The sequence below is a fragment of the Chiloscyllium plagiosum genome, unplaced genomic scaffold (genome assembly GCF_037043375.1).
Source record: "Chiloscyllium plagiosum isolate Xiang-an unplaced genomic scaffold, Cpla_swu_hap1 HiC_scaffold_32, whole genome shotgun sequence".
Classification (NCBI taxonomy): domain Eukaryota; kingdom Metazoa; phylum Chordata; class Chondrichthyes; order Orectolobiformes; family Hemiscylliidae; genus Chiloscyllium; species Chiloscyllium plagiosum.
In genome coordinates, this window is record NW_028270170.1 from 41,435,574 (window position 1) to 41,448,095 (window position 12,522).

At 42.0% G+C, this 12,522-nt stretch overlaps 1 protein-coding gene across 1 annotated transcript in view; it reads left to right on the forward strand.

Annotated features, from left to right (window-relative positions):
- The window catches only part of mrc2 (mannose receptor, C-type 2), a 337,889-nt gene that overhangs the window by 184,493 nt on the left and 140,874 nt on the right, over positions 1–12,522 (forward strand). Inside the window, exons 7-8 of the mRNA XM_087977928.1 lie at positions 5,284–5,472; positions 12,089–12,243. Of these exons, the coding sequence (XP_087834054.1) occupies positions 5,284–5,472; positions 12,089–12,243 (344 nt within the window). The remainder of the gene's footprint in view (positions 1–5,283; positions 5,473–12,088; positions 12,244–12,522) is intronic.

The window sequence follows — 12,522 nt, forward strand, 5'->3', positions numbered from 1 at the left end:
CAGGCCCACATTCAAATAAATGAAATAGATTTTGTCTGCTGGGATCAAGGCACTAATTCTTGCAGTATCCAACTAGTCACAGCCTGCCAACCTGACAGTGACCCATTCATTCCTACTTCCTGTTTTCTGTCCATGAACCAGTTCTTATTCCATGCCAGTCTATTCTGCCCATGTGCTCTAATTTTATTGACTAACTTCTTGTGTGGAGCCTGATGAAAAGCTTTCTAAAGATCTATATATACTACATCCATTTGTGGCCCCTTATCTCTTCTGCCGGTTACATCCTCAAAAGACTCCAATAGTTTTGTTGAACATGGTTTTCCTTTCACAAATCCATGTTGCCTTTGCCTAATCTGACCATTATTTTCTAAGTGTCCTGTTATCAAATCCTTTATTATAAATAGATCATACCATTTTCTCTACAATTGATGCTAGGTTCACAGGCTGTAATTCCCTGGTTTCTCTCTCCCTCCTTACTTAAATACTGATGTTATATTTGTCACCTTCCAATCTGCAAGAGCTACTCAAGGATCTATAAAATTTTGTCGAAAAACAATATCTTTTCTATCTCTAAATAGCCGCCCCTTTCAATACTTTGGGGTGTAGATAATTAGGTCCAAAGGATTTACCTCCACTTTAACCCCCATTAATTTCATCAGTACTTTTCTTTAAATTAATATTGATATCTTCAGGTTGTAAGTTTGCTCGGTGAGCTGGCAGGTTTGTTTCAGATGTTTCGTCACCATGCTAGGTAACATCGTCAGTGAGCCTCGGGGAAGTGCTGGTTCTGTCCTGCTTTCTGTTGATGTGTCTTGGTCTCTCAAGGTGGGTGATATCATTTCTGTTGTTTTTCTCAGATGTTGGTAAATGGGGTCCAAATTGATGTGTTTATTGATGGAGTTCCAGTTTGAATGCCAGGCCTCACAGAATTCCCATTTATGTCTCTGTTTAGCCTGTCCTTGGATGGATGCGTTGTCTCAATTGAAGTGGTGTCCTTCTTCATCTGTGTGTAAGGATAGTTGGTCATGTCTTTTGGTGGCTAGTTGGTGTCCGTGTATCCTGGTGGCTAGTTTTCTGCCTGTCTGTCCGATATAGTGTTTGATACAGTTAATGCATGGTATTTTGTAAATGACATTCATTTTACTGGGTTTTGTGTTACGAAGGTGTAGAGGTATTGTACCTTTAAAAGAGTTGAAAAGCTAGCAAGGACAAAGCACAGAGAATCTGGAACAAGGTAACAATGTAACACTTGGTTGAAACAGCTAGCAGCAGTTGTGTTGCTATGGAACAAAAACAAATTCAAATTCGGCCAATTGGGTTTAAATTATGCCCCAAGATACCAGAATCCAATCAAATTTGAATTTAGTATTTTGGTAATATTAAAACCAATGAAACGATCTGATGTTTTGGGGATAAACCCAGACATTTTGAACAGTTAGGGGGAGAACTGCCAAAGACCAACAAATGTAAGCTGCTAGCTGAGGAGCTCTCAGAGAGGTACCTATCTGTGGAAGGGGTTTGCACAGCAGAACATCGAAACCAACCTGGAGAGAATCTACAGAGAAAAATCTACAAAGAGACTCGACAAAGCTGAGTAGTTTTGAAACATTTTATTTTGTAAATCTTAATCGGGATTTTTTTATCAGACTAGTATTGTAGAGTGGGAGGTTAAAGATAAATTTAAGAGAAAAGAGTTATAAATAGTTATTGGTTTTAATACTCTCTGTTGGACTTAAAGAATAAAGTTGTTAATTTTTACTTTAAATAGTGACCTCTGGGATAATTCTTCACCTCTCAAATTTTAACAGATTACAGGATGGGATGAATCTTTTCTGTGTTGCTGGTTTAAGTTAGCAGAGGGGGTTACCCTGTGTCCTAACAGTTGGTATAGTGTCCTTTAGTCTTATGAGTAATTGTTTCAGTGTGTTGGTTGATTTGTGGACTACCATGATGCCAAGGGGTTGGAGTAGTCTGGTAGTTATCTCTGAGATATCTTTGATGTATGGTAATGTGGCTAGAGTTTCTGGGGGTGTTGCATTTACTTGCTTGGGTTTCTTTATTAAGAATCGGTGGATGGTGTTTATTGGGTACCCATCTTGTTGAATACACTGTATATGTATTTTTCTGCTGCTGCTTGTAGTTCCTGAGTGCTGCAGTGTGTTGTGGCCCATTTACATAATGTCCTGATGAAGCTCCATTTGTGGGTGTTGGGATCATTGCTTCTGTAGTTAAGTATCTGGTCTGTGTGTGTTGATTTCCTGTGGGCACTGGTCTGCAGTTCTCCGTTAACTGTTTGTTCCACTGTGATATCTGGGAAGGGCTGTCTGTTGTTATTCTCCTCCTCCTTTGTGACATTTATGCCAATAAGGATGTTTTTGATGATGTAGGTTTCTTCTAATGTGTTCCGTTTCGTGATGTCAAATGTGCTATCCACGTGGCGGACCCAAAGTTTGGGTTAGATCGTGGGCAGGGATGTTTGTCCGAGTCTCTGCATTACTGCTTCTGCTAAGAACCCTGATATTGGTGATCCAATGGGTGTTCTGTTGATTTGTTTGTAGGTCTTGTCATTGAAGGTAAAGTGAGTAGTGAGGCATAGGTCTACTAGCTTGAGGATGTTGTCCTTGCTGATGAAGTTGGTGCCTCAATAAAGCTTGAATAGAGAAATCAGTCAGGCTTGCCACTGCAGCACCGAGTGAGTGCCACACTCCCACAGGAGCTGACTTTCAGGTGAAACATTACACTGAGGGTTCATCTGCCTGCCCAGTGATTGTAAAGAATTTTGACCCAGCAATAATGATATAATTCCAAGTCAGGATGTGAAAGAGCCTTTGAGGGGAACTTGCAGGTTGTGTCCCTTTTATATTGAAGTTCTCTGGCCAGCATTGCAAGAGCCTATTAAGATTGCTTTTCACAGTTAAAGATGTCTCCTTTGGGTTTCCATATCAGTGCTACAGTGGAAATGTAGGGCTCAGTGGTTAGTACTACTGACTCCCAGTACCAGGGACCTCGGTTCGATTCTACTCTCGGGCAATTGTTTGTGTGGAGTTTGCATATTGTTACCGTGTCTACATGGGTTTCCTCTGGGTGTTCCAGTTTCCTCTCACAGTCCAAAGAGTTTCATGTTAGGTGGATTGGCCATGCTAAATTGGCCATGTCCAGGGATGTGCATGCTACGTAGATTAGCCACGGGAAATGCAGAGTAGCGGTGTGGGTTTGGGTGGATGCTCTTCAGAGGGATGGTGTGGACTCGATTGGCTGAATGGCCTGTTTCCACGGTGTAGGGATTCTATGAAATGGTTGAATATCCTAGAGTTTGTTTTTGAATATCTTGATGATCAGAGAATATTCAGTACAGAGGAAAGGACTAAGCCATTTAGCTGTTGAGTCAGCTTCACCATTCAATTACCTTATGGCTGGTTATCCCTCTCAGTACCACTTTTCCAGATCATCTCCATATCTTTTCGATGTCATTAGCCTCCAGAAATTATTTGAACAGTATTTACTGTTGGTATATTAAATGTGAAATAGGGAATATAATGGAGCACATTAAGCAGCAAGAAACATGCTGAAAGTGTTGAATCTGGCAGTACTTGGGGAGGGTGGCTTCCAAAGGAAATTTAGAAAATTAGGTTTCATCCTTGTTGTTCATTTCCTTTTTCTGGTTAAATTTGCTGTTCTGCAGTTCCAGGCTGTCTGTGCAGTGGTCTGTGAATCTCTGGTTTGTGTTTGCTATCGTAAGGAGCTCTCTGATGAGTTTGTGGTCTCTACTGTTGCTGGTTACCTCAGTTGAGTCATGCCCTCTGGGTCCAACGGCATCATGTGAGATGGCTGCTTGGACAAGATAAAGTTAAAAAATCACACAATACCAGGTTATAGTCCAACAGATTTATTTGGAAACACTAGCTTTTGGAGTGCTGCTCCTTCATCAGGTGGTTGTGGAGAATAAGATTGTAAGACAGAATTTATAGCAAAAGTTTAAAGTGTGATGGAACTGAAATTATATATTGAGAAAGACCTGGATTGTTTGTTAAGTCTCTCATCTTTTAGAATGACTATGTTGGTTTCAGTTCTTTCATATGTAAATCGCAAAACTTTTTTAAAAAGTTACATTCTCAAGTGAACTTTAACAATTGGTGACATGTCGGCCCAGCTAATGTATTGAAAGTATTAGCTAAGAGAGATACAAACACCCCAATGTACTCTGGCAACTGGCAAGCTGTTCAGCTATGGAAGAGGGAAATAGAATGTATTATGCAAGGCCTCGTCAAAAGTGGAGAGCAGTCTCCTGTGGCATAAGATTAAAGAGAAGTTTCTTATGCAGTCCTTGACAACAGTAATCCTGAACATTAATAACTTGCTTTAGCAACGAGAGAGAGCCAACCTAGTAATAGTATCTGCTTTGGCTCCATCGTTAGCACAACATTATGGGTTCAAGCCTCACTCTGAAGACTTGAGCACAAAATGTAAGGTGCCATGTACAGTGCAGTACTGAAGGAGTAATGCATTCTTTAAAGGCACCACCTTTCAGATGAGGTTTGAAATTATCTTTCTTTTCAATGATATAGAGGATTCCTTGGTACCAGACGAAGAAAAACAGCAATATTATCCACTGTTTCCCCATCAATATTTCTCCCTCAATCAACATTGCTAAAATGTCAGTCAGCTCACTGCTGTTCCATGTGAAAATTATTTTTTTTAACAGCATTCTAACAGGAACTACACTTCCAAAAGCACTTTGGTGGCATTAAGCCTCCAGACTATCTTGAGCTGATGAGAGGCATTGAAAGAATGCAAGGTAAACAGAAATTTCCTGAGGAACTTAGTTCTGAAGAAGGGTCACTGGACTCATAACATTAATTCTATTTCTTTCTCCACAGATGCTGCCTGACCTGACGCATTTCTCTAGCAACTTACATTTTTGGTTCAGATTTTCAGCGTCGCAGTTCTTTGTTTTATTTTAAATAAATGCAAAATTTGCAAAGTTTTTAATTTCACATTGAATGAATGGTTTCTTGATTTGATTTGATTTATTATTGTCACTTGTACCGAGATATAGTGAAAAGTACTGTTTTGCGGGCTATCCAGGCAAATCATACCACATCAGAGTGATAGAACAGAATGCAGAATATAGTGTTACAACTGCAGAGAAAGTGCAGAGCAAGATCAGTTCTAATATGAGAGGTCTGTGACATCATTTTGCGTAACAAATGTGCTTAATGTTCCAGAGTTCAAATGCAGGAGATATTTTGGTTGAGGGATAATCATTTCTTGCTTCCCTTTTAGACATCTGGATCAACCGGAAGACTAAGTGTGATGCAGGCTGGCTGCCATTTCAGTGCAACTGCTACCGACTGAACACTGAGAGGAGAAACTGGCAGGAAGCACAGAAGAGCTGTGTGAGGTCGGAGGGAAACCTGATCAGCATCCACCACCTGGCAGAGCTGGAATTTGTCCTGACCCAAGTCAAACAGGGTAAGGCTGCACAACTAAGTGTCGTCAGTGACACTGGGAGCAATGGGAACAGACTGTGACACTTCTTTCTCTAGTTCAAAATAATTTCACCAAGGAATTCAGGAGAAACTGTTTACCTAAGGTTACTGCAAGAAGTAATTGGTGTGAATGACTTTGAGGAGAAGCCAGATAAGTGCATGAGAAAGGCATAAAATGATATAAAGCACCCCCACTATCCCTGTGACTGGCAACGTGTAGTCACACACCCTCTAAGAACACGCAGCAGTATACATGAATCATCAGAAATCAGGGGAACAAGAACTAAATAAAAAACATTTTTAAAAAACTTCAACACCACCCCCCATATTCAAATTCAGAAGAACGCTGGAGCATTCAATCTGTCAATCTCGGAATCCATCAGCCCTCAAAAATTTGCAGATTTTACTTATGCACATGAATCATGAAAGAGAGGTTACCAATGGACAACCTACGAATCAGAAACCAGCTGGGGCAGACTTTGGAGAGTGGCCTCACTGCTCACCTTTTCTGGACAGTGGTCAGTTTCTGAATGCAGCATCAAAGGGAGATCTGTCAGTGGCTCTGCTGCTGAGCTCCTCTGCTGCTGAGTTGCAGTACAGCACTTTGGTCACGCGTGGGTGGACTCCTATGTAGAGTTTGTCATGTTTTGTTAATTAGTGAGCTGGCTGACCTTCATCCCTAACCACATTTGGGGTCATTGCATTCTTTGAATGAGTCTAACGGAACCATTCATGGGAGTTGACATCAATCCAACCAAGTGCTACTGTGCGGTGTACTGTAATTACTGTTCTGGTGTCCATACAGAGCTGATGCACAAAGCTGTCCTGACCTGCTCTGCTGGGCAGGAGGAACTAGTGTCCTCACTCCATTCCCCATCCCAAACCCATCTCTCCCAACAACGACACTGTGACACAAAGTTACATACTCACAGTGCCAAGAGAACACCCCAACAAATAGCTGTCACAATGACGTTTGCAGTTGGATTGGTCTATTAATGATTGAGGATGCTTCAGTAAATGGGAAGATAAGGTACACGGAAGGAAAGATTTAGATTAGATTAGATTACTTACAGTGTGGAAACCGGCCCTTCGGCCCAACGAGTCCACACCGACCCGCCAAAGTGCAACCCACCCATACCCCTACATTAACCCCTTACCTAACACTACGGGGAATTTAGCCTGGCCAATTCACCTGACCTGCACATCTTTGGACTGTGGGAGGAAACCGGAGCACCCGGAGGAAACCCACGCAGACACGGGGAGAATGTGCAAACTCCACACAGTCAGTCGCCTGAGGCGGGAATTGAACCCGGGTCTCTGGCGCTGTGAGGCAGCAGTGCTAACCACTGTGCCACTGTGCCGCCCACGGTGTTGGGAATAACTACATAATTGGCCTCTCCTGCTTCATGAGTATTAGTTCATGGCTGGTTTAATGGCTGTGATATTAATGTATTTATCTTATTCATGACCTCATGTCACAATCCTTTAATTGCATTTGAGATCTATGCCCGTAAGTATGTAAGTTAGCTCGCTGAGCTGGAAAATTTATTTCCAGGCGTTTTGTCACCATACAAGGTAACATCATCAATAAGATTTTCAGATGTTTTGTCACCGTGTAGGTAACATCATCCTCGGTAACATACTAGATTCGGTCATCTATTAAATCACCTCCCTCACCCAACATGTATCAACATATTTCCCAGCTTTATTGATTCCCTTCTCCTTGTACAAGATATGGAACAGGATAAGCCCATTCAATCTATTTAACTTATTCCTCCATTCAATTAGATTACGGCTGATCCACTTTTAGTCTGCATGTATCCGCTCATGTTCTGTAATCTCTAATACCTTTGTCCCACAAAATCAATCTATCTTAATTTCAGAATTTTCAATTGACTTCCACACTCAACAGCTTTCTGGCGGGCGGTGGGGAGAGCATTCCAGATTTTCAATTCATTTTATGTGAAGAAATATTTCCTGGTACCAGCCCTAAGCAACCTGGCATGAATTTGAAGCTTGAACCCTCTTTAATGGACTCTTTCTTAATATGTTCAAAGGATGTGGGTGTCACTGATTAGGTCAGCATTCAACACCCAGCCTTAATTGACCTGAAGACAGTCATGGTGAGCCACAATCTTAAAACTACTGCAGTCCTTGAGCACCCAGGATGCTTTTAGGGAGGAAGTTCCTAGATGTTGACAGTGAAGAAGCAGCAATTTAAGGAAGGTGTTGGTATAGTGATGATGCCATTGGACCAGTATTCCAGAACCCCAGGCTAATGTTCTTGGTACATGAGTTTAAATCCTTCTGTGACAGATGGTGGAATACAAATTCAGTCAAACGTCTGGAATTAATAACTGGCAATCACTTCACCACTGTCAATTGTTATGAAAACCCATCTGATTCACGAATGTCTGTTGGGAAAGGAAGCTGCCACCCTTACTGCGTCTAGCCTACATGTGACTCCAGAGCCACTACAACTCTTAACTGCCCTCTGAAGTGGCCTTCAGTGGCCAAGCTGCTCAGTTATATTTATCAAAACCTCAATTCCCAAACACCACCTCCTCCTCATCATCATCTCTTGCTGGTTGGGCTTTCTCCTCAGTGTTGATGTACTTCTCCTCTGCAACTGAAACAGGACCAGGTCTTTGCTCCCTTTGAATCAGCCAGCAGCTGTGAGTCTCCACCATTTTACTTTCTATACTTAACATCTTCGTCCAGTGGGCGTCACTCTGAATTGGCTCCTCTTATCTCAAAAACAGACTGGTATCAGACATTTCAACTGCCTTTCATGAAAGAATTACTCATTCAAGCATTTAGCATCTCAAATAAACTGCACTCCACGTGTGCTGGATCTTGTCTCGGTGAATCCCTGTTGTTACTTGGTGCTGTGTCTTGGCATAAAATTTTAAACTTGCCTCTCAGTTGTTAACATCTCATCCCTGAGTGAAAAGTTATTTGTTCAAGTCCAATGTGCTGATTTGTGCCTGCAGCTATTTGACCTCCTTTCCCAAACCCTCTGGACTGCTTCCCATTTGATCTCCTCCCTGATTCCTGTTAATAGTGAACAGGTCTTTATGCTAGTGCTCCGTGATTTTCCCAGACCTCTTCAGACCTTGTTTCTGCTCTCTGTTTTCAGTCTGGTGTTCAATCTATCCTGTCATATCCGTTTATATGCTCCCTACAACACAAGCTGTGTTGTGAAGGGTCATTTGTCGGAAATCTATTGGGGATCAACTTGCCCACCTTGATCAGATCCAATGCTTTCTGAATCAGAAGTTAGATCTCCTGCATTGTCAATTGTTGTGGACCAGACCAAACCTTCTCAAAACCTTATTATAAAGGTAAGTTTAAGGTGTTGCATTCCAGTTGCAATTCAGTTGGTCAAACTACTTGACATTAAGCAAAACACACTTTTATTTTTACACTACAGTTAAAACACAGACAAAACAAAAAAGAAAAGAATTGGTTTAATTGCAAATCTATCGAAATGCCTGACAAAATAGTAGATATATTAACTACCTACTAATTAACTATTCCAATATAGTAGCAGCCCATAAACACACCCTAGACAAAGCCAAGTTCAGTAAAATAGATTGTTTCACAGGCAATTCTCAAGTCCAGGGGGAAAAACATCACGAGGAAACTGTGTGTGTGTGTGTGTGTGTGTGTGTGTGAGATATACTGCAGCTTCCAAACCCAGCTTCGACACCCCAGCAACAACTACTACTGAAAAACTTAACCTAAAAATCCTGGATCTGGGGGAGTCTGACCCCACCCATCCAAAGTGTTTCTATTGTTCCAGCTTTAAGAAAAAAACAAGGCCTCACAAGTTATTTACTTTATTGGAATCAAATAGACAGCTTATCACCTCTGTCTTTAAACCTCTTTTAAAAATAAACAGGATAAAATACACCTCTTAAAGCCACAGTACCATCACACTATCCATTCACATTTAGCACGTTTTATCTTAATATTTCTGAACTCACTAGAGCATGGTAAAGGGAGTAGTCCAGAATAAGTCCGACGAGGTCTTGCTTTTCAATTTCCTCCCAAGCTCTTGAAAATCAGATGAAAGGATTTCAATCATTTATTCCAATGATGTTGTTTCCCACATGGATCATGATTTCAGGCTGTTTCCTTTCCCTTCCATTTGTTTTGCAGCTTCTCGGTGGTGACAGGTGACAGGCACCAGGTTCATAGTCATTTGGTAGAGCTGCTGACAAAAGACATTTCGGTGAATTTTTTTGGTTACGGTTTGGACTCTTCTGCTTGAGCATGTGGTGGCAGCATATTCAATTGCGGCTTTCAGAAGAGAACTGGATAATATCCAAAGAGAGAAAATTGCAAGCTTTCTGAGAAATCCATCTACATTGCTCTGGCAGATTTGACAAGGGTTTGATAGGCTGAATGACCTCTTTCTGTGCTGTGGCCATTTTATGGTTCTGTGAAAATCAGTTTGGGAATGCCACTCTCCTAGAGGATTCCAGTGCTGACACTGTCTCCACACCCTGCTGGATGGCCAGCTGCTGAGTACTTATCTTCCTATACTTTCTATAAGCGTTGAGTGATCACCTCTGCAACATTCACTCCAGGAAATTCTCAGCCTCCCATAAGAAACTGTAAGAGATAGGAGTAGATTTAGGTGATTTGGCCTAATGAGTCTGCTGTGCCATTCAATCATGGCTGATGTTGCTTATCAAGAATCTATTATCTCTGTCTTAAATATACTTAATGACTTTGCCACCACAGCCCTCTGCAGCAATGAGTTCCACAGATTGACCACTCACTGAAGAAACTCCCTCCTCATCTCAAAGGATCATCGCTTCACTTTGAGGCTGTGCCCTCAAGGGAAACATCTTCTCACATCCACTCTATTCAGGCCTCTCAGCATTCTATAAGTTTCAATCAGATTCCTCTCATCTTTCTAAATTCCATAGAGTACAGACCCAGAGTCCTCAACCGCTCCTCATATGACAAGTACTTTATCTTCGAGATCATTCTTGTAAACCTCCTCTGAATTCACTCCAAAACCAGCATATCCTTCAGTCAATATGGGGCCCATAACTGCTCACAATATTTCAAATGTAGTCTGACCAAAGCCTTATACAGCTTCAGCAGTACATCCCTGCTTTTGTATTCTAGTCCTCTTGAAATTAATGCTAACATTGTATTTGCCTTCCTAACTGTCAACTGAACCTGCATGTTAACATTTCAAGAATCCTGAACTATGATTCCCAAGTCCTTTTGTGCTTCAGGATTTCAAAGCCCTTCCCTATTTAGAAAGTACTCTGAGCCTCTGTTCTTCCTACCAAAGTGCAGTACCTCACACTTTCGCACATTGTATTCTATCTGCCATCTCTTTGCCCATTCTGCTAGCCTGTCCAAGTCCTTCTGCAGCCTCCCGCTTCTTCAACACTACCTGTCCCTCTATCTATCTTTGTGTCATCTGCAAATGTAGCAACAATGCTCTCAGTTCCTTCATCCGCCTGGTTAATGTATAATGTGAATAGTTGTGGTCTCAACATTACCCTTGTGGAACTCCACTAGTCACCGGCTGCCATCCTAAAAAAGTCCCCTTTGTGTCTACTCTCAGCCTTCTGCTAGTCAGCCAATTCTCTATGTACCGCAATGTCTCAGCCACTAAACCATGAACTCAAACTGAGTGAAAAATATGTTCATCATAAACTTGGATAGTTTTCAAGGAAATGGAAAGGATACTTGTTAATGATCTAGATAGGAAAAATGTGTTGCTGGAAAAAATAGAAAAGTGTTTTTCCAGCAACAATTTTTCAGCTCTGATCTCCAGCATCTGCAGTCCTCACTTTCTCCTAAATGATCTAGATAGGAGCCATTTTTCCTTGACTGTCTCAGCAACTAGTGGCCGTGACTCTGCCCGTGAAGAGCGGCACCTGGACTCATTAGAACCTGCTCTGGGATTCCCAATTGGGCCTTTAAATGGTGCAGGATTTTTTTTAAACCAGTTGCCTCCTCCCTACTGCAACTAGAGCTTCAACATCCACAGGGCATGTAATAGAAGGTACTGCTGACATTGCAGAGCAACAGAATGATCTCTGAGCAACAGAATGATATCAAGGAGAAATCACATGCTTGCTTTTGTACAAGTTTGTGCAAAGGTGTCTGATGTTGGTCGGTGGGGATTGTGCTTAGATGGGAGTGCTTGAGGATCTGTATATTTATGTTTCTAACTGAGTGTGTATGTGTCTGGGGGCTGTGTATCTGAGGCTGTATATTTGGGTGTCTCTGTTTCAGTGGCACGGGGTTTTGTCTGGATGGTACATGTCTCTCACAGGCTGTGTAGCGGAGCTTCTGTTTGTGGGATATGTGTCTCTGTGTGTCTACAACAGTTGTGCCACTGAACCTCTGTACCTGGGTCATGTGTCGGGGAGCTTGTACATCAGGGTAAGGATGAGGGTCTGTACCTGGGGGATGTGTCTGGGTGAGTGTATATCTCTGAATTGGGTTGTGTGGCTGAGGGTCTATATGTGGGCTCTGTGTCTGGTGAATACTGCAAGGCTGTGGTGCTCACTCTATTTGTCAGCTCCCTGACTCTGGTTGTCTCTTTCCTTCCATTGCAGATGTGGAGGAATTATGGATTGGTCTCAATGACATCAAGCGTCAAATGAACTTTGAATGGTCAGATGGAACTCCAGTTCGCTTCACTTACTGGCATCCCTTTGAACCTAACAACTTTGCAAGTGGTCAAGAGGACTGTGTCACACTCTGGGGCTCGGTGAGAGATATGTTCACCTTTCAAGAAGTTGTTGGGGTTGGAGTAGAATACAAATTTAATTTAATCCTCTTGCATGTTGAATGGCCATTTTTATGCTCAGTAACATTTCCCTCTCTCTCAAGTGATCTAGAATTTAGTCCACTTTCTGTGGCCTCGAGGCATGTTGCTAATCCATGCTTTGCACTAAATTCAGTCAGAGTCCTACAGCATAGAAACAGGCCCTCTGGCACAAACTAATCCATGCTGACCCAAAATGTCCATCAACGCTTAACCCCATTT